The sequence below is a fragment of the Protomyctophum bolini genome (genome assembly GCF_963924005.1).
Source record: "Protomyctophum bolini genome assembly, chromosome: 8".
Classification (NCBI taxonomy): domain Eukaryota; kingdom Metazoa; phylum Chordata; class Actinopteri; order Myctophiformes; family Myctophidae; genus Protomyctophum; species Protomyctophum bolini.
In genome coordinates, this window is record NC_137869.1 from 22,433,198 (window position 1) to 22,455,842 (window position 22,645).

The following is a 22,645-nucleotide window of genomic DNA, read 5'->3' on the forward strand; positions in this document are numbered from 1 at the left end:
AAATAAAAAATTACATTTAAAAAAACATATTTCCTTTAATGGTTATTATTATTGAAATTGCAAGCACTTCACTTCATTTCAGGGCCCCCATTAGATTGTCTCTGTAACCCCAACCTAATATTTTTATTGTTATAGGCTATTATGTGGTTGCCTATAAAGGGATATCAGTTAGACTCTACTTTCTCTAGTCTACATAATTATCGTTAACTATCACTTGTTTCTGTGGACCCCCTGGAAGACTCTTAATGGACCAATAAACCACCAATGTTATTCTTTTAGCATAACCTTCGACTGTACTACCTGTACTGTTAACAATCCTGCTAATAAAGTATTCAATCAATCAATCAATCAATCAAAAAGGACTGGGTGATGTGTTGCTGTTAGCTTTCCTCTTTAACCGTCTTGAAGAAGGAGCTGAGAGAGAGCTGTTTAACCCCATTAGTTGCTGTGCCGACTTTGGGCCTTTTAGACGTCTGTAGCGTCTTCTCATTCTTCACTGCAGTTTTCTTCCTTTTCCCATCCTTGGAGAGACATCAATTATCACCAGACTATAAATCAAAAATAATTACAGAGATGGCATACAAAGTATAAGCACTCACTTTAGTAATTTGCTCCTCTTGGCTTGTTGTAGAATCATACAACTTCAGAATCTGTGGGAAATACAATGACAATGACTAAAGGAATAATCAGAGCTTTAAGGTGATGTAATGATGAGTGACAATGCTCACCCAGTGTGGGGCACTCAGTGGCCCACAGTGGACATTTAAAGTTTTGTAATGAGAAACTTTGGCAGGAATGTTTTACTGTAGATAATGTACCAGTGTTCCTTCTGAGTGTTTAGTCAGTATCAGTGGGCTGATGCTCACAAGATATTTTCAGGCGTTTTATTCTCTTTTTATTTTCCATTCTTTACTTCTAATTATCTTGTATCCCTTGAACTGCAAATGTGTAAGCTTTCACCTCACTTTGACCTGTAACGGTGTTGTGACAATAAACCTAAAAATAGATCTCTACAGAGTATACACTACGAGCATAACTAATGCCAGAAAATGAACATGAACATGGTGACATTTACACTTCTGTGGCAAGCTCATTTAAAGGAGAATTCCATGCTAGAAGGCTTTCTTACCTTTATTTGTAGTTGTTACGTCCCCACCAAAGAGGTCCAGGTGTTATTTTTTGCAAAAGCGCATTATTGGCTATTTCCCCTACCATAAGCCCTCAATGGATTGCATTGAATTACATTGAATTGAATGGGGCTATGGGGTGTTGTGCTAATTTGCTTATTTCCATCGCTCAAACAAATATATTTTTTTGTATATATCCTCTCTTCATAATGTAAATAGTATTCCAAGCGGCACATTTTACTACTTTCGATGGAAATAAGCAAATTAGCACAAAATCTCAACCAGCATTGAGGGCTTATGCTAGGGGAAATAATGCGCTTTTGCACAAAATAACACCTGGACTAGAGACCAGCGGATTGCGGATTTAGCCGCGGATGCCGCGGTTAACCGCAGTTTAGGGTCAATGGAATATATAATTAATTAATATCAGATAAACCGTGGGTGAAATAATGCTGGAAATAAATTAATGGCATCCATCTATAGGTTTTATAACTTTTAAAACGGAAATAAATTAATGACATCTATCTATATTCTATAGGCTTATAATATAGTCTTATATTTTGGCACGCACGCCAAAATCTTGGCGTGCGTGCGTTAGTAGTATTTTAATATTTTCCATCAGGCACAAATTAGACGCCTATATTGGCTAAGGACCACAACAACAAGTGGTCTGCTAGCTGCTAGGCTAACAGGCAGCTGAGATTATGAAAGAAACTTACAACTAACTGAAACAGAAGGGAAGAATATAAGTTTGGCGTGGGACTTGGTGCCATATGGGACTGCATGGGAGCGAGGGCTGGATATATGCCACCACCACTGCTGAAGTGCCCTTGAGCAAGGCATTGAACCCCTACCATGACATTTTCTATGAGCAGGGCCTGGCTGTTCTTGAGCTTAGTCCAGTTACCCTGGATAAACATGGTAACTTTGCTTTGCTTTGCCACATGAAAAGACCACATGACCGACTGAACGGACGGCAGCCTTGTTGCCATGGAAATGGGAATATACAACCGTAACTTTGGTGAACTGTCGGCAGTGGTGAGTGACAAAACTTATAAATACCCGATCTACAAGCTCACAACGCGTCGCAGCGAGCCAGCGACACGTTGTGAGCTTGTAGATTGGCTATCCCTGCAGAGGATTTCGGGTGGTTGCGGATATATATATTGAATTAATTAATGAATGCGGTCGGATAACGGGCGGATTATAAATATACACACTCGTGTAAGCTCATCCGCTGATCTCTAACCTGGACCTCTTTGGTGGGGACGTAACACAAATAAAGATAAGAAAGCCTTCTAGTATGGAATTCTCCTTTAAGCCCACAAGGCTAACACTACTGTTTTGAGTGTTTCCACTATAAAGTGATTCCAATATATTTTAGAGCCATTAGACATTTTGGTGAATTTCCAGTATATAAAACAAACGTTTTGGACCAGCAGTTAGCATGTTATACAATCATATCGTTGCTGTCGAGCAGAAACATCTAGTTTTTATGTTTTTTCTTAAATGAATGTCAACTTCACAATACAAAGGTTTTGCACTAAAGTAGTGAACATAGTCACTATTTTCCTTTTTTTCCTGGACATACAAGGTTTCCATCCGACAGCAACAATATGTCAGAATCCTGGTAGCTCATCCAGTATACATAACACACAGGCCATGGGTTCATATATAAGGCCCATGTTATCAGATTGCTCTCTGAGCAGTCATAGGATTATGTTCTTTACTTCTGACGTTGCTAATGTTTATCTTAGCAGTTCCTTTAGCCCAGTGCACTTTTGCAATGGTACTACTTCTCACTTTACTTTAATAGACATAGTATAGATCTAAATAGCATCACATATCATCAGCTAATGACAAGAATCTCCCGCAATTACTCCATGAGGGATAACACAATCCTCTCGCACTTAAGTCAGGAAGGGTGTAAGGATGTGAGCATATACACCTTTTTAACTCCTGTGGACACCGCAGCCTCCTGCAGGGCATGTCTGGTAAGCCACTGTGTGTTCTCATTCTGGGTTTTCCTCTCCTCTGCACAGTCATTCAAAAACACACTGTAAACCACGTACGTCTGGTGGATGTGCGAGAAAATGTGAACCACCTGGCAAACAAAAGCATTCGGTAAGAGTTTAAATTTAAAGGACCATACTGCTGTCAATACACATGTACTGTCTAATGTCTATCAGCTTACAGCTTCAGCCATGTACCCAACATAATAGACCATAGACCATTTCTCCATGAATGGCTTTATTTTTGGATTATGTATTAGTTCATTTCATTTATATAGACTTATTGAGTCATACAGATTTTAACAAACAAACCTGTCCTGAAGTATACAAATGTTGGCTAAACACGGGTGGTTTTTAATTAATTAAAAAAAGGCAACTAAGTCATTACTTTGACATAAATAGTTGTAGTCTATGGGCTAATCATGCCAGACCACCAGTATGGCCCCTTTAAGAGACTGTTAATGGACATTTAACTGAAAGAAAACCTGCAAATTGTGCAGGTGGCGATAATTGAACCCTAAAGCGCATAGAACATAAACTCCCAAAATGAATCTACTCCAAAACTACTACTGAAACTAAAAAGGTACAATGACATCAACATGCATACCAGACAGTAGAGAGAAATTAAATCATAAACCCATATATGTCAGTAGGGTTTGTACTTTGTAGATGATTGCTTACCTCGCCAATGTACTGGAACAGGCTTTTGTTCAACTTGACTCCCAGAATCCTGCCTACCTCTGCACAAAACGCCCCCTTGTGTTTCACCTCTGAATTATCCTCCTCCTGCAACAGGCTAGGGAACTCCCACATCCCAGCCAGTAAACCTGTAAACGCTCGCAAACATACAGAATCAGATTCATGCACACACATACCAGACAATATTAGTGAATGTCAGATTACGGCAGTTACTTGTGTATATGATACTCAAAGCATCATAAGAGCATCAGCCGCAGCTTAGTATTTAGCATCCAAAAGCATGCCACTAACCTGTTCATTTTAATTGATAAGAGAATTGTGGTATAACTGCATTCAGTACTGACAGAACTGCATGAGTAATGCTGCAGACAGGTGCAGATACAGTACATGCTGCTTGTGTAATTATTGTGTAACTAATTATTGTGAATGACACATCCTTGAATGTGACCTTTAGAGGTAAAAAAAATAAAACCCTATGTAAAATGCTTGAAATTCTTCACCCCAAACATTTTAGTGAAGGTAAAAAGATATAATGCGCAGTACTATAAGTACTGTGTATTATTAATGTAAACCACAGAGGAGAGGCAGGAAAATCTCCCAACAGCACATGTTGCTTTGCAAGTGAACACTGACCTTTGTTTGGTCTCTGTGTGAGCATGTATTGTTCCTCTTCCCCCTCCACAGACCTGACCACCACACATGCGAGGGTGCGCTCCACGCGGGGTGCCTTCTTCAATGGCTTTCGGGGGAAGTTCTGAACACCCAGCCCATCGTCCCATGGTTTTGTGGGGCATAAGTTACACGTTCCAGAGTTCACTGTGGAAGAAGTGGAGAAGAGTGACTGGTTAGTGTAGACTAGAGTGTAGTTTATGAACTAAATATATCTTTCATATAAATATTCAAGTACTATATCGTTGCTGTCATATTAGGTTCCCACCCGACAGAGACCATATTTAATTATGTAATAGATTATAACAGATTCCCACCCTATAGTCGACGCATGACACGAGGCCATTGACGGATATTCATTTTCCGCATGTGTCTTCTCGGTTGTGCAATTACATTTTATTGGACTCAGATCTCACTTTGCGTCTCCCAAACTTAATCTGCATACACTACCTGCAGAGTATGTATGTGGACAGGTGTGCAACTTTTTCATACATACTGACTAAAGACTTTTATAATTTTGCTCTGCACCATGTTTTATGCATACCCACCCAAAACCTAAATCTCATGTCAATGTGATGACATACTTACTGCAGTCTTCTATATCAGATAGTGTTGAAGGCTTCTTGTCCAGTTTCCCCAAAAGCCTCTTAGAGTTCTCCTCTTGTTTGATGTGGACCTGCACAGACAAAAGCCCAAAATTAGCCACAAAGTAATGGAAAATTACAGGACTGAGCTTCATATTATTATGAACTTCTCACTATTTTGGCTTGAGTGCAATGAATCACTGTTTGAAGACGTACTGTTGCATGTTGCCAAAAAACTGAGTTTTTGCCATTTTTAATGACTGCAGCAGTGGGAGTACCAGCACTTCCTACAAGCATCTGACTGCCACATTACACCAAGTATTTGTAAGCTTTTGCATGGTTTAATGATGGATTCTACCTTGCGATAGGAGCGGCAGTGGGACTGTATGGGACAGTGAGTACAGAGGGGCCCCTTAGGAGTACAAACTCTTGCCCCCAGCTCCATCATGGCCTGGTTAAAGTCTCCTGGTCTCTCTGGTTGAACCAATGTATTGGCTAGACCCCTATAATACACAAAACATATTAAAAGGTAAAATGTTAATATACATATTGTGAACAATCACATCTGACAGATCAGAGTAAATTATCACTAATAATCAAGGTACATTCAATTGTGTCAAAGTTTAATCAATTAATCAGTTATATTTGTCTTTTTATTTATTCATATCAACCCTGCATCAACATGTTTATAGTTAGACTCCATCTCACCATAGTGCCTCTGTCACAGCAGGGCTTGTGCTGTCGGCCCCAATAGCCCTCACACGACACAACACCCGAATCACATTTCCGTCCACAACTCCTGTAACCTAGGCAGTAAAGGTCTTGTCAGTCATCAACAATATGAGATACTGGTACAGTCCGGTGTGTGTGGTGATTGTGTGTGTGGTTTTCAAAACTTTTGTGCCCATGGCACAGTACATACCAAAGGGCAAGTCAAAATCTCAAGTCACATCTGTATTGATATCTGTGCAGGATAGCCTCTATAGTCTATATTCCATAACACGTTATCACTCTTCTAACTCTGTAAATGTTTACATTTACTAATGCCAAATACAAAGTGTAATCAACTACTTAAGCCCTATTTAATACTTTCGCAAATGTTTAAAAATAGAGAAAATTGCTGATCTAAAAGCTCACAACATGGAGCACTTGTGAGCTTGTAGATCTGTTTACAATATCCCAAATCACCCCCAAATCATCAGTATTATAAGTATGAGAATTATAATACACTATGATCCTCGATTCCTCACCAAAAAGTCAGTTACTGACCAGTAATTATGAAGTATTATGATAGGCTACTTGAGCTTATGAGTCATTATAAGAATCTTTATAATGTGTTATGATTGTATTATGATCTGCGACCGGGAGAGTTTACTAGGCTATGGCACACCTGGACTTGTCAAGGCGACGCCCTTTGGGAACCACTGTTTTCTGTACAGTGTATACAGTGTGTTGGACATGGATTTATACCTGCCCCAGTGCAATGGAACCTATAGCTCCTGCAGTGTAACGTCCCACTCCAGGTAGCTGCTTCAGAAGGCTCTCTACTGTCCTAGGCATCTGTCCCTTTAGCTCCGACACCACCTTCACAGGACAGGAACACAATTGACACCAAAGATCATATACAATTACAATACATTGACAGTCGTTTTACCTCATCCATTAGGCCACAGACCACAATTTGATAGGATTTATTTTTGAGACCCCCAATGTATAATGTAAAATCCTACACTCAGAGTGTACAAGTGGAAGTGGAACTGAACTGGCTCTGAATTGATTTAGTCAAATTTGATGAACATCTGTGGCATTTCATTTCACTTTCAAAGATTGCACACAAGTAATCGGCACAGTATTTCATGCATCATTCAATAACTATTGCTAGTGAATTTAACACATACCTTCTGAGCCCCTTCATGTAGTCTTCTTCCACGAGAATAATAGCCCAGGCCTGCCCACATTTGGTTGACCTCCTGCAGATAAAGTAAAGCTAATAAATGAAAACAAATACAAATGTAGAATAGCCATTATGTTAAGCTCGAAACAGTAAGGATCATCACCTCTAAAGTAGCAGCTGCAAGATCTTGTACAGTGGGCCATCTCTGAAACACAATCAGACACAACTGTTCAGTAACAGTTATTTTTTAACACATCAATCCTTTGGGCATGTTATCTAGGTTGTTTAAAGAAGTTAAAAGAACTTGTAGATCGGCTATTTTCGCTGTTCGTCATAAAACGAGCGGGACCCTTAAATGGTTATATATTCAAAATGATGAATACCTTCATCCATTTGTTGTAGTAGTCTATTACAGTGGCGACTTGTGTCTGCTGGAGCATTATCTCTGACACCCACACTGAAATGGGAATATCTGGCATCAAAAAGAAGACTGCAGTGCAAACTCTGCTGAAAGACATGTAAACATGAGGAAAAATGTCTTACCCGCATATGTCCTAATGTTTAGGTCAGGTTCATTCGTAGCCTGTTGGGGAAAACGTTGGATAAAGATGGGTACAAGTATTTACAGATTTTGTAGATATGTCTTGCATTAGCCCATGACAGTATACAGTACTTGATTAAGGTCTAAAAGGTCCTTTTGTAGCACTGTCAACAAAACATTCCTGTAAAATTATTGCATTTCTTGATACCGATTGTGAAATACCTGTCTCTGCGTAAATGTGAATGCATGTGAAAAAGCCCATCAGCATGATTTAGCAATTAGAAATAAATCTCTTACCATAGTTCTCCAAGGCAGTTCTCTCTTTCCACTATCATACCAGTCCAAGAGCTGTGACCGAAAGCGTGTAATGTCGGCTTGATCATTGAAAATGTGATATAAGGATGACAATGTAGTATCTCTGGCTTCTTCTGCCAAAAGCAAGAAGACAGTGCATTGAATCAATACCTTTACAACTACAGGCCACAGAGCCAGATACAGAGGTTGTCTAAAAAATTATTTCAATATCACAAAACAAAGAATATCAAAGCTGGTTCTCAATCTCATACATATACATTGATATATCTCCATCATATGTGGATACTGTAGAAACAGTTCACATGCTTTGTTGTTTTCATTTAATAGCTTTTTTTAGTGTTACTTTACGCCAACATCAATTGCCAATACAAGAGGTATTATGTAAACATTGCATATTACGATATTATTGTTCTTGTTCTAGTTGTCAAATATAGGATTTATTAATAATAAAAAGTCGCAGAATAATTGGAATGGGCACAATGCACACTCTCAGTTACAGACAGAAGGGTCCATTTGGTTCCAAACTATCATTTAGCTGGGGACCCCCTGGAACTCCCTCAAGGACCCAGATCCCTCAAGAACCACTGGTCTAGATCACCGGGCAATGTAAATTACAGTAGCCTACATCTGATCTCATAAATCGTCAACATTATAGGCAAGTGGTCATACCTTCTTTTAGAGCCACTTTTGGTCTCTTCCGCGGTGGTTTTGCAGGTTCTGTCACATCAAGAGTTGTTCTCTTGCCTTTTTGCATTGCAGAACGTAACCTGCTCATAGCGATGAAGCGATGTACAGAATTCAAGTTGCAACACAAAAATGACAAAACTCGTTCTTGTTTACATGCATGCATCCACTCCCTATGCAATGCGACTATGCGGTATGCGACTATGCGTGCTTGCGTGCGGCCAGTGCGGGCGTTGTTCCCGCCATGGGGAGGAGCCATAGACTGTAGGGAGGAGCAGAGTTAAGAGACCGCCTGGCTGAGCATAAAAATGCCATTCGAATTAATAATGCTAATTACCCATATAGCCAGACACTTAGTCAGTAGTGTAGTGTCATGACAATAATGACACTTTATTGAGAATCACAGGAATTGAATCAAACCTCTCACCAGGGGGGTGCACCAGGAGACTGCCTGGCCTGAATGAGGACAGACTTCATGTGCTTTTTATAGGTTAATTTGGGCTCTATATTAACCTTTGCTACTATTACTATTGTCTGTGTCCTCCGGTATACATCTTATAATATGCTATACATTATATTACATTTATATCTGTCTTTAATGGTGTAGCCTTTCCAATGTATTTTTTCATTTGATGGGTCCTTTCACACACGTTTCCTTTTTTTTCTCTATTTGATGATTGTCTGATTGTTCTTGTGTAATAACGATGTAATGAGTTGAACCACTTGATCTGCTTCTAAGTGGTTAATTGCTGGACTGGTCCCCACCTGTCTCCAGCCCTATTTAATGAGTCTGTTGGCTGCTCAAAATGTGGACCGCCCTACCAACAGTCATTAAGACATGTGAATCCCTTGACTCCTTCAAAACCAATCTCAAAGGGCACCTACGGATGGCTGCAATTCGAAACTGGCCTCTGTAAAATCTGAATCCCCCCCCTTTTCCCCTCACTGTATATGTATCTTTTCCCTTTTTGCTTCCTATATGATGAATTCCTGTTCTGTTTTTTAACTACATAGAAGTGTCTATTTGTATGTCTCTAAATGTTTTGATGAATTGAACAATGTGGACCCTGTTGTAAACAAGTGTAATGCTTAATTGGGTCGTCCACTCACAGTTAACAGTCTTTGTATTGAGTTTGTGCTGTTAATAAATATTTCAATCAATCAATCAATTTTGTTAGCCCTGATGAAGACCGTATAGGTCGAAACATGTCAGTTGAATAAAGTTTTCCTCCTTTTTAACTATTAGGTGCACATGCCCGGATCTCCGCTTTTTTCGATGTGTTATCCCGATTGATCCCAGGAGCAGCTTTTTACTATTTTTACATTTTGTATACAGTACCTGCATACCTCCTGAGCACCCATGGTTGCTTCCTTGCCTCTTTTTTTTTTTTTTTAATAACATTTTGTATTGAATTTTTACGTTTCCACATAAAGATGAAATGTACATACAGATAAAGTAAGGCACATGTTTTTATTTATTTTGAATCATTCTAAAATCTGCATCATATGCTGCTCTTGTCAGTGCCCTGCAGAGCTCATCGATGCGCCTGTGGCTGTGATACAAATAAACAAATATAAAAGTGACACAAATCAATGCATCGTGTGTGTGTGTGTGTGTGTGTGTGTGTGTGTGTGTGTGTGTGTGTGTGTGTGTGTGTGTGTGTGTGTGTGTGTGTGTGTGTGTGTGTGTGTGTGTGTGTGTGTGTGTGTGTGTGTGTGTGTGTGTGTGTGTGTGTGTGTGTGTGTGTGTGTGTGTGTGTGTGTGTGTGTTTACTATTGTATAGATTTTGGAACCTGTGTACCCTGTCCTTCAGATACATTCACTTTGTTTGATTGAATAACTTCTGCCTGCATGTGATCCATGTTCATGTGCAGCGCCTCTGCTTTATCCTGCAGAGAACATAAAGTTTGGGGGTGGAAGGCAATGTGTGATTGATTGATTGATTGACATTCATCTATTCTACAGCAACAGCATTCACGTTCTAGCATTTAAAACTTCCGGGATAACTGATAATAAACTTAATTACCATGAAGGCTGCAAACAGTGCACTTCCCATTCCTCTTTGCACATGCTCTTCTATAATTGGATGTGTTCGCACAAAGTGCTATAGGCGTAGAAATAGAAGAGAGACAATAGAGGAGAGAGAGAGTGAAACATATGAAGCTAACTAAAACCTGTGCTGTTTAAAATGTGTTACAAGTAGTACTGTAGATACAAGTAAAGCCTTTGCACCTCCAGAGCCAGACTAGCTTGTATCTGAGCATCAGCATGTTCCTGGTTCCCCATAGCATGTAACAGATGATGGACCACTCTGAGGGAGAGCAGCTCCTGAGAAAGCTCCTGACTGCTCTGGGCCAGCAACCTTTAGCACATCACATGGACAATTGATTACTGCTTGATAAGGCGTGTGTGTGTGTGTGTGTGTGTGTGTGTGTGTGTGTGTGTGTGTGTGTGTGTGTGTGTGTGTGTGTGTGTGTGTGTGTGTGTGTGTGTGTGTGTGTGTGTGTGTGTGTGTGTGTGTGTGTGTGTGTGTGTGTGTGTGCACGTGCGACAGTTTGGTGTGTAGCATAAATTTGTTTCCAGGAGTTCTATGGTATAGGTATTTGATTTTGTATTTATTTTATTATTGTACCGTATTGCTTTGGCTGCAGCTGCTTGCTGGACAAAAACAGGAAAAGATTTAGCCATCTTGATCGCCTCAGGATCTGTGGGTTATACAAACAAAACTTAGAAATTATTAGACAGATTTGATCTCACTCATCTTCCTTAAAAATAAAAATAAACATAAGCCATCTACTAGTCATTCTAGTATACCTCATTACAGCAAAGTGAGAGGAATAAGATATGCCACCTTCTAGAAGCTGATCCTGCTGCGGTCTCTCCTTGGCAGGCCTCAGCAGAGCCACCAGGCCATGTAGTAGTGCTGGCTTCACCTCGTGCTCTCTCAGATCCACGATGAGTTTGATCGCTGCCAGAGAAATGCAACATAATGACAGGGGTCAATAGTGACTTAATAAGGGGCATACCAGTGATTTTGATTGTTTGCTCATTTCCTACATCCCCTCACTGTTTTACATCAACTTATATAATTTTCCATGAATTTGAGTTACTTGAGGTATTTGTGAATTTCCTTATTTTTTATTTGCATATCTTGAAACAAACAAACGATCGTAGCCTATATTATTAGGTTAGGCCTACTCTGGAATTTCTTAAAACTTCTTCTTTGCGGGAGTAGGGCGCTTATCTCTTTTGCAGATTCTTCCAGAAAAATATGTTTTTATTTATTTCAGAAGGGAATAAGGCCTGGAATGGAAACGGTACTGCAGTAGTTGAAGCCTAAAGTTGTGCTTACCTTCATTCTGTACATCCAGACGCAAAGACCTGAGCATATTCAGCAGGGGCTCCACTATGCTGGGATGGGCCGTCCTTACTTTGGACTGTCAAAGAAAATAATTGTATAGTGAATAAAATTAATTGGAGTATTTGTGTGTGCGTGTGTGCTCCATACAGTAGGTCTTAGCTGTTACCTGAACAATGCACAGAGTTTGAAGAACCAGCTGCTGGGCCTTAGGGACGGTACAAGGCATGAGGGCGATCAGTCCTTGGTAGACTTGGTTCAGGTATTTGGGGTTTCCATGAGCCAATGACTCAAGCAGGGCCTGTGCTGTCTCTTGGGTTTCGTCTATTTTTGACTTTGCCAGGCACTCCGTTATGACTCTCACACCTGGAGAGTGGAGACGTATAGTTAATGTGATGTGTATTGTGGACATTGGACAATAATAATAATACACAAAATGTAATTGTGGTTGCACTAGTGTATACTGCATGATGCTGCATGACAGTATAATTACAGTATGTGCCAAATGTACCATGCATTTCACAGATGAGCTCCTTGTGTTTGTGCCCAGCGTTTGAGACTGTTTGCAGCAGATGCAGGGCCTCTGTCTTAGCCTCCTCCTTTGTCTGGGTCTGGTCCAAAATCTCCAGCAGGGTGAGAACTCCTCCGTCCTCCAGAAATTCTATGATATACTGATGGCTGAGGAATTTGGAAAAGTAGGAATAATGAGAATGGCACACTACTAGTGGGCTATGTTAAAAGTTATTATTTGACTAGATATTTCACTCCACCCGTCCCAGCACTGACCTACTTGATGCAGAGAGGAAAACCCTGATTGCTTTCAACTGGAGACCCAAGTATGTCCCAAACATGTACCTGAAAGTTCAGTAAAGGACTGCATCTGAAATTTGCTGCCACTTGTCAGTCACTACATTACAGTGCCACAGCCTCAAAGTAAGGATACGTCAGCCTCATCCAGGTCGTGAGACGAGCCAAAAAGAGACTGGCTACCTGTGCAAACTCCTGCTCCAGCTCCAGACATGTCTTACCTGTGTTCTGGCACAGAAAAGTGTTCAACATGCGACTGCGCTCTAGCTTGTTTCCGTGATCCCATTTCTGAAGAAAACTCAGCACTTTGGTGATGTCTGCTTGTTGTTCAAGTATGGCAGACATTGTTTTTTGTTTTGTAATTGTTCACACTGTCGAGGAACAGTTGTCTCTAAAGTCTAAATTAAATAACAGCTGTGCTGAATGATAAACGCTAATCATCAAAACATGAAGATTTGAAAATGTTCTAATCCTTAAATCAAAATGGCATGCAAAACAACTCTTTCTCCACAGAGTATGTTTACTGTTTACCGTTACTAGGTAACCCCCCCCCCCCTCTCTCTCTCTCTCTCTCTCTCTCTCTCTCTCTCTCTCTCTCTCTCTTGTGTGTGTGTGTCTGTCTGTCTCTGTGTGTGTGTGTGTGTGTGTGTCTGTCTGTCTCTCTCTCTCTTAGACATTTCACCAAACATATATTTGTTGTAAGAGAAATATCTCAAATATTCTCTAATATTTTATAATCATGTGATGTATTGTTTATCTAGTGAGAATAGCGTATTGTAGATGCGAATGTGCTTGTGAATGTGTATTGTGTGAATTGGGGCTGAAGTATAAACAATATAATCCTTTTATTTAAAATTCGAGAGAGAGAGAGAGAGAGAGAGAGAGAGAGAGAGAGAGAGAGAGCGTGAGACAGAGACAGACAGACAGACAGACAGACAGACAGGAGGGATATGTCAAATGATGAGGACACAAAGCCCATGATCTTTGAAGAGGCATAGCTCATGAACCGTTTGACTGTCAGCAATAAAACCTTAACATATGCGTCTCTTCATGCCGAACAACTTTCGTGTTCTGACCTTTGACATCTGACCTTTAAATCACCCACCATTTGAATTATATGAAAAACAATTCAAATCTATCTCTGAAACCAGCTCTTACTCCAATCGGCCAAATGTGGGCGTTATAGCAATCGTTTGAAAATTAAACCTTTGAACAGGCATAACTCATGCCTCGTTGCGCCTTTGGACCAATCTCTTTGACCAGAGACTTTGACCAGTCTCTCTCTCTCTCTCTCTCTCTCTCTCTCTCTCTCTCTCTCTCTCTCTCCCCTCTCAGGCTACTTAAATAGTGCTTGGATGAGACCAATGAGGAGCATTTCTGGACAGTTTGGCATTAGACATTTCACCAAACATCTATTTGTTGCAAGAGAAATATCTCAAATTTGGTAAGAATTAATTATTTTTTAAATTTGGTAAGAATAAAAAAATAATTGGTTAAAGGACTTTTTACGTCTAGGGCATTTTATAAAATCTTTCAGTACCATAGCCTACACAAATCAGAGCTCTTGAGTGCTTTCTAACCTATTGTGCACTATCATCATACTGCCATCGCAACGATCTGGTATAACTCATTTTCAAAACAAATATGGGTAAATTCTCCTTCTACAGCACCGCCACCCAAGTGTGGAATGCCCTGACCCTCTCCCTCAAAAAATGAAAAAATGAAAATCCACGTTTCGGCAGGCCCAGGGGAGAGGAAATTATATTGAATCTTGTTGTTATTCTTCATGTCATGTTTATGAATTGATTGCATAGCGCAGAGGGCCTAAATGGAAATAAGACTGTAAGGATGTTTTTTGGTGCTATCCCTTTTGGAATGAGTGTTTGACTATAATACTCTGTTGCTGTTTATACATTCTGTCTAATAAACTAATCAATCAATCAATCATCAATCAATCTGAGTGAAAGCATGCCAGAAATAGCCGATCTAAAAGCTCTGGTTGGGTTGGGTCTTGGACGTGTTGGGAACTTGTAGATCGCTATTTTCACCATGTGACGCAATTGTATGTCAAAGTATAAATTGTGCGTAAATAGGAGTGTGCTCTATAGACTGGATGTATGTTGTACATAGAATAGTCCTAAAGCTACAAGAGTTAGGTCGCAGACCTCATGGGTTTCGTTTCCTGGAACTCATGGGTTTCGTTTTCCTCTGCAGAGGTGTGGTGTGACACATCCAAGTAAATGGGTTTTGTGTGGTTATATGGCTGGGGTTATAAAGTTGAATCTGCTCTGAGTCATTTGAGACAGAATGGAGTGTGGGATTGTAAATGATCTCCTTGTTGCAACAATAGCCTAAAGTCCCTTTATTATAAATTCAGAACAGTCTCTGTCTTTAATCTGTGTTTTTGTTGTGTGTGTGTGTGTGTGTGTGTGTGTGTGTGTGTGTGTGTGTGTGCGTGCGTGCGACCGTGGCCAGACTTAGTCACAACAGTGTCTGATTTATACTCTTTACAATGACACTTTAAGTCTGGTTGCACAGCATTATCTCGCCATGTTTACAGCAATAAATTAGTAGCGATGCACTGTTTAAAGTGCGACAAGGGTAACTACTGTGGAACCCCATAATTACAATTTGTGTTTGTTTGTCTACTGAGTACTGACTACGCCACTTTTGTTATAGAGGTAAAGTCCCCTGCTAAATATCATTTACACTTGTAGTGTAAATGACAAATTGACCCGAGATGACAGGCCTGGGGTCAGTGTGGGTTAGTGTTTCTCCCTCAGCAGAAAGGAGCTATACTGCGTGACTGCTGTGTGACTAATGCCCAACGGCCCTCCGACCCCACAGCCGAGAGAGCAGGTTAACGTGCTCTCAAAAGAACACAGTCAAACAGATAACACATGTCTAGGGTACCGAGAACTGGTTTGATCTGGTCTGATCATGTCCCCGTCTCACTTGCTCGTCTCAGCCCGGCTGTCTGCCCCGCTCGCTCCACACACTGGTTCAGTTTACGGTGTGTCCGCTCCTTATGGCATGCCTCCCTGCATTATCACACTTGCACAAACAAAGCCTCTCTCTCTGTGTATAGGTGCATCTGTTCTCTTTCCATTTGTTTTAGGCTTTTGTGCCTTTATTGATAGTTACAGTGAAGACAGACAGGAAAGAGGGAGAGAGACATGCAGCAAAGGTCGCCATGAACGGGACTCGAACACACGTCACGATGCACAGTCAGGCCAGAGCCTATTATGTGGTACGCACCTGTGTGTGTGTGTGTGTGTGTGTGTGTGAGTGTGTGTGTGTGTGTGTGTGTGTGTGTGTGTTCATGTCCATTTGCAAGAATTTCCATGTCTTCCACTTGTTTTTCAGACTTTTTCATCTGCAGTACCAGGAAAATGTCAAGAGAGTGTTTCTTCATATCCTGTGTCCTTCTCTTGGTTAACGTCACTCTTGGTGGGTGGGACTTCATGTTGCTTTACACCTGACAGCTGAGAGTCCTCAATTTTGCTCTCTGTGGCCCCTTGAAAACATTTAAATTCCAAAGTGTTTCCTAAAAGAATCCAAGGAAAATGCTGGCCCACAGTAAAACCAGAGATTTTTTGTATTACTTTGTTTTATCAGTGAAATCGTAGTAGTAATGCTGTAACAATGTCCATATACGGTAATAGCTCTTAATTGGACTATCAGTTCATCAGACATTTATCTTTGGAAAATACAAGCCTCAGTTCTACATATGCTGCTTGAATGGTAGGCCTACCATTCCTGCTACCCTGCCTTTACACTAGTAGACCTATACTGCAAGACAAATATTTTAATTCAGGTGATGAGGGGAAAGACTCAACTTTGTTGTGTTTTTTGTCTCTTCAGGGTTTCAGAATGGACACCTGAGGCTGGTTGGGGGACAGTCTTCTAACGAGGGTCGTGTGGAGGTCTATTATAATGGTCATTGGGGAACAGTGTGTGATGATAACTGGGATATGGCAGAAGCAAAAGTGGTGTGTCGCTATCTCAACTTCGCTGATGCCAAAGCTGCCGTTGCTGGAGGAGTGTATGGTCAAGGTGCATTCATTATTGTTTTATTTTTTAAATATTCTTTTCAGTCATGCAGCACACGACACACAGAAGATGTCATAGCAGCCACTAAGTATACTACGTGCCAAAACAGAGTAGAGAAGTGGGCATGGTTTTCTGGTTCCATTGAAAAATCGGAAATTTAGATTTTTCCCATAGGGATTTACAAAAATATTTGTATCAATTACTATAAGTCTAGAATAAAGCCATCCAGGATCCTGGTGGAATCATGCCCATAAAACCTTTGATCCAGTGAAAAAAATATAATGAATTTATTTTTTATTAAATATATTATTATATCATATAATTAAATATTCAAAATGTCATGTCATGAATCACCAGGATCCGGGGTGGCTTGATTCTAGCCTAAAAAGAATCACACCCATGTGAAGTGAGGGTCGCTAATTTATTAAAGTCTAACTATGATTAGGTGATGTAATGGTGATGTAAAACACACACAGACAAAACATTAAACTCTCTTTATTGTAAATGGAATTTCATGTTTGTGTTAGGGACAAGATGACGTAAATGTCCCTTCATTGTCAATGGCATTTTCAATGTTTGTTTAACTTTTGTTTGCCTGAAGAAGGTCAGTAGACCGAAAGCTTGCTAAATAAATACACACCGATCCTTTATTTTTCTAATGTTTGTTTAACTAAAAACAAACATTAAACCTGTATTGATATAAACTAGGCCCTAGTTTCGACATGAGCTGCATGTCCCCTAGTTACTAGGGGACAGCTCATGTTGAATGTGGAACGCATGTGTTGAATTTCTTTTCATGCCCATTACATGGAGTTCTGGAGTTCTTTGCCAGACATTGTGATGTCAGAACAGGAGATTTCTGTATCTGTCTCTCTGTGTACCTTTATTCCTATATATGGAGTTCTGTGTCACGCATGCCTGGGCAGGGGCCCGGCCCAGAGCCTGAGCCTTTTGGGGGCGTTTCTGGGCAACCATGGGTCCGACCGACTCGACACCGGGCACTGCATTCCCTGTGGGGGTGTGGAACGCGTGTGTCGATTTTGAAGTTGGTGGGGTGAACGGTTCTCGAGTTACGTGGATTACAACAATATACTACACGCACACGCAGACAGATACTTATGGAGTTCCGTGTCAGACGTGCCTGCCATCTATTAGCCAATTTATCATTTTGTTGAGCTGGTCAAGTCATCAATATGTTTGTAAATCTCTATGGGAAAAATGAATGGCCGATCTTTCAGTGGAACCAGAAAACCACGCCCACTGCTATTGATGATTCGAGTTCAAATGACGCTAATTGGATAATGTTCCCTGCAGGTTCTGGCAACATCTGGATGGATGATTTAGCCTGCACTGGGACAGAGAACGAGCTCTTCAACTGTGGTTTCAATGGCTGGGGAGTCTCCAATTGTAAACATGAGGAGGATGCTGGTGTGATCTGTATGCAAGGTCAGACATATGTCACTGAATACCTATTTATGTCTCTTTATGGGAAATATAGTACAATGCCTTGTTATCTAAAAGATATTTCCCCAAATATATGTGTATTTTCTCAAATGATTTGTTTTTACTGTAACTAATGTTCTAAAAAGTATTTAAAAATACTTTGTTACATTCATTCTTTCAACCACCTGCATTCAACTGCATGGAATTTCTTATTTTGCCAAAATAAATTTGCCAATTTATACTAAATTCATACTTTTTGTATGTATTGTATAATGTCCCTTTATGTTTATAAACACAGTATTCCATTACTAATACATTCAGAGGCAGATGTCCAGAATGTGAGTCGTGCATTTGAAGTGGACCACAGCACAGAGATGTCTGAACTCCTGGGGGCGCTGTTTGACAGTGGACGTGACTGTGACTTTAACATTACTGTGGAAGAGAACAACAGCACCCTGGAGACCATTTGTGTCCACAAGCTGATTCTCACCCTGGACCTGAAGGCCTCTTTCCTCGACATCTCGCTGACAAACCTCAGCAGCCTCAGCGTTGATGTCAGTTCTAACTGTCATCAGTATGTCAGCAACTTTGTCAGGTAAAAGGAATATTGCCTCGTATTTGGTGTGTTTGAGCTGACTTAATATGAACCACATATACACAGTACAGTACAACAGCAACAGACATTTGTTTACGTTTGCGTAGGTGATCGTTGATTGTTCTGTATGTCCCATGCAGGTACCTGTACACACGAGAGATTGGCATCACCACATCCTCTGCCCAGTGCATTCACAAGATGGCATCTGACTGGGGCCTGAAACAGCTTCAGGAGGAGGCAAGGAAACTTTTCATCTATCTTCTTCCTCAAGACTCCACCTTCCAGACCCAGATCTCTCTGTATGAATACTCAGTCCACACAGGCGACAAGGAAATGCAGAAAATCTGTCTCCGCTACTTGGCTTGGAACTTTGAGGCACTCGTCCGCTCCCCAACCTGGACCAGCGCTCCCCTGGGAACCATCAAGGCTCTACTATCCCGCTCAGACCTGGTGGTTCCCAGTGAGTCGTACGTTCTTAAGGGGCTGGAGAGCTGGGAGGCCGCTCATGTGAGCACACCTATCTCTGAGGATCAGTTTGACCTATTGAAACTCATACGTTTCCCCATGATCTCAGCTGAAGAGCTGTACGGACTTCAAAACCCTCGCTACCAGGCTGGGAAGTTGCTTGGTTTTCAGTTCAGTGCCCTGCGTATGAGTCAACTATTTGGTGAGCTTATACGGCAGTGGAAACCTTACACACCCAGAATCTACACGGACAAACCATGGAGCTTTGCATTCGATGACCAGGAAGTCCAGTATTATAGAATGCAAGGGTACTTTACTCGAAACCATAACCATTACGGAAGCCTCACGGCCTCTTTCAGTACACCTGTCCACACCAGTGCATATTTCACCCTCTTCAGAGACATGAGCTGGTCCACACAGTTGTACATTAAAAGTGATGAATGTAGTAATAATGGTTTCAAGTGCCCAGCAGCAACGCTATCACCAGAACGAAACAATGGTGATTTGCCTGCAGAATTTCAAAAAAGCATTGTTTATGAAAACAAGGTTGTACTAAGTTGTGCAGGAAAGTATGTGTTCCATGTCCAGGATTTCAAGCGTGTCAGCGACAAAGATATGGCCCTCATCCCAACTACCACAGTTTATCCATGTGACTCCAATCAGCACATCTACCAGATGGTGGTTCGGCCCAAATACACAACAGGGCTCAAGTTCACTGAGGAAGAGGAAGAATGAAGTACTTTAATTAGTTATTTTGCTATATTAAATAGTTTAATCTCACTAATTATTTGCAGACAGTTTGAGGGTTCAACGGAGTTAGGTTTTGTCCAAAGCGCTTTTTACTATACTTTTCATTGGTTCAATATTTTCGAAACAACACACAGACATAAAGGATGTTCGATAGCACTGATTTATCAAAAACCTGCAGCAATGATGTTGAAACACATTTTAATCAGCTCACTTGTGGTTGTTTATAACAGTGGTTCCCAAACTTTATCATGTAAAGGACCCCCTAATTGACACTAATTAGCCCGCGGACCCCCATTTGTTAAAAAAATATATGCCAGGGTCCCCATAAGAGAAGATTTTTACAGTTCTAGCAGTGATTCTCAAACCGTTTAATTTCAAGGACCCCGAGTTTGACATGCATTAGTTTATGGAGCCCAATTTAATGGCATTTCTATCTCTGGGACCCCAATTTATATTGTAAAATCAAAGTTACTTTAACTCAGAGAGTGTAGACTACAAATTTGTACACTCTCTGAGTTACAGACACATAAGCGTCCATTTGGTTCCTAATTATCATTTAGCTGGGGACCCCCTGGAACTCCCTCACGGACCCTATAGGGTCCCCGGTGTGGTGCTATGGTTTATAATGTGTCTCCACCAGCCGTAGGCATGGGTCGCCAACAGGAGGCTGACTTTTATAAAAAAAAATATATATATATATATTACTCCTCCAGATGTTACACAGTATACTATCTCTATGGTCATGTGCTGAATACGGATCTGTCCCATATTTCATATTGGCTAACATTGGTTTCCAAAGTTTGCAGGATTGGCCCGTTTTGAACAAAAGGCCTCAAATCATGAACGCAGCGTGCAATGTACGTGAAATCTTTCAGGCACTTTCCTACTAGGCTGAGGAATATATCCCACCCTTTTCACATTGGCCTGTTATAGCTCCACCAACAGGTGCATTTTTGCAAAACATTTTTGGAACAAAATGTCTCAAATCATCCAATGGCACCCTTTTCACATTGGCCTATGGTGGAGACCTGTGCCCCGAGGGGCACTTTTCCTAGTTTGACCTGTTATTAAAGGACTTCACCACTTTTCAACCTATCTTCATATAATAGGTCATCACTAATAATCATGATAAAATGGCACAATTTATTTCTACTCAATCTGTGTCTCATAGGAGGGCTGTGGGAAGTTCAGAAACCTGTCCACCAGTGACATGATCATTAGGCAGATTTTTTTTAAACAAGATTGTTTTTTACAAAAATGTTTAGATTTTTATTATTGTGAAAACGATGGCTTCCATTTTCGCATTGCAACTTTTCAGGACTAGAAAGCCAGCAGTTTCTATTAGCTTGGATTCCCCATCGATGATGTCACTGGTGGATGGGTTTCTGAACTGCCCACAGCCCTCCTATGAGACACATACAGGGTAGAAAAGAATTGTGCCATTTTATCATGATTATTAGTGAGGACCTATATGAAGATATGTTGAAAAGTGGTGAAGGGGTCCTTTAATCTGTAGCTACTTGTTTTGTGTTAATGGAATTTATTTTTATCTAAGCTCCAGAAAGCAAGCAAAGTATAGTCACATTATATCATGTTGTTGTTTGGATGACCCAGCTTGAGATGAGCTGGCAGGAAAATGGCATTTATTCCCAAAGGAGAATGATTATTTATATAGGCACAGTTGTACAGAGTAAAGATTCTGTGTAGTATTATTGGAATGTTGCCGTTACCAGTACTTGTCAAGTTGTCATGTTCTTGTAGACTTGTACACGTATTCTTTCTAGTTTGAGATGGATGAGTTCGCTACTTGAGGTCACGTGATCATGCACTAAAGGTCGTTGCTCTAATAATCTGACTGTTGTATTCATTAATGCATAATGAATACAACAGTCAGATTATTACTGATCGTATCGTATCCTTTAAGTCAGACTCATTTGATTTCTAAGTTATACTCCTTATAGAGCAGTGGTTAACGCTTTAATTTCTAGGACACGCAGTTAGGCCACAGACCTCCATTTGATAAAATGTTCTATGTCTGGGTCCAAACTCCAATCTACACTGTAAAATCCTATCTCTACAGACCTGACTTTGAGAACTGCCTTCAAGTAGGGATCCCCAACCTGGAGTCCGCGGAGCCAGCATTCAGCAGCCCTATTCCAAAGCATATAAAGGAATCCAAGTGAAATACTGTGTGATTATGTTCACAATGCAGGCTTGTAATTAACTACATAACAATGTGATGTAACATAACTCTTGGGTGATCACTTCTTCAAACATCTTTGGAAAATACACCCTGTATAGACTTGGTTCTTCTGCTGTTTGACCACCTTTCCTGCACACTGCCTTCAGACAAGACAAACATTTTAATGTAGTTTCATTTAATTGTGCAGCAGCTTCAGGAGGAAGCAGGGACACCTTTCACCATGGGTTCTTCCTCTGCTGTTTTTTAAAGAATTATTTTTGGGCTTTATAATGCCTATATTGATGATAGGACAGTATATAGATTGTATAGACTGACAGGAAATGGGGATCGAGGAGTGACATGCAGCAAAGGTCGTCGGGATCGCCACGTCGGGATTCGAACCCGCAACACACTGTCAGTGTCTGGCTGGCATTGCAGTATAGAGTGCCCGGACCACCACGCCGGT

The 22,645-nt window shown here is 40.7% G+C and overlaps 3 protein-coding genes across 3 annotated transcripts; 1 reads left to right on the forward strand and 2 right to left on the reverse strand.

Moving 5' to 3' along the window:
- Positions 1 to 75: 75 nt before the first annotated feature.
- mutyh (mutY DNA glycosylase) lies at positions 76 to 8,682 on the reverse strand. Its single transcript, XM_080769384.1, has 15 exons — positions 8,511 to 8,682; positions 7,824 to 7,954; positions 7,529 to 7,568; positions 7,369 to 7,442; positions 7,149 to 7,190; positions 6,990 to 7,061; positions 6,562 to 6,675; positions 5,800 to 5,897; positions 5,450 to 5,594; positions 5,096 to 5,183; positions 4,472 to 4,654; positions 3,821 to 3,966; positions 3,076 to 3,231; positions 600 to 650; positions 76 to 521 (listed from the first exon to the last, which is right to left on the reverse strand). Exons 1-15 carry the CDS (start codon positions 8,614 to 8,616, stop codon positions 381 to 383), a joined length of 1,587 nt encoding a protein of 528 aa, XP_080625510.1. The 5' UTR covers positions 8,617 to 8,682; the 3' UTR covers positions 76 to 380.
- Positions 8,683 to 10,043: 1,361 nt separating this feature from the next.
- On the reverse strand, positions 10,044 to 13,036 carry armh1 (armadillo like helical domain containing 1; the record flags this gene model as incomplete). Its single annotated transcript, XM_080770475.1, has 11 exons — positions 10,044 to 10,078; positions 10,328 to 10,415; positions 10,553 to 10,630; positions 10,759 to 10,888; positions 11,159 to 11,231; positions 11,378 to 11,494; positions 11,879 to 11,963; positions 12,054 to 12,250; positions 12,396 to 12,562; positions 12,671 to 12,739; positions 12,828 to 13,036. Coding segments are annotated over 11 exons (1,248 nt in total), but the record flags the coding sequence as incomplete, so codon positions are not given.
- A 2,848-nt stretch (positions 13,037 to 15,884) lies between these two features.
- Positions 15,885 to 19,982, forward strand: LOC308320158 (galectin-3-binding protein B-like; the record flags this gene model as incomplete). The annotated part of the gene is made up of 5 exons (XM_080770476.1): positions 15,885 to 15,918; positions 16,556 to 16,747; positions 18,059 to 18,190; positions 18,509 to 18,782; positions 18,923 to 19,982. 5 exons carry the CDS (start codon positions 15,885 to 15,887, stop codon positions 19,980 to 19,982), a joined length of 1,692 nt encoding a protein of 563 aa, XP_080626602.1.
- Positions 19,983 to 22,645: the final 2,663 nt, after the last annotated feature.

Bases quoted from the DNA above. Each gene is read 5' to 3' on its own strand.
- mutyh (XM_080769384.1), bottom strand. From the start codon at position 8,616: ATGAGCAGGTTACGTTCTGCAATGCAAAAAGGCAAGAGAACAACTCTT. The intron at 7,569-7,823 runs GTAAGAGATTTA...TTTCCCCAACAG, and splicing joins AACTGCCTTGGAGAACTATG to GCTACGAATGAACCTGACCT. The intron at 4,655-5,095 runs GTAAGTATGTCA...CTTCTTCCACAG, and splicing joins ATCTGATATAGAAGACTGCA to TGAACTCTGGAACGTGTAAC.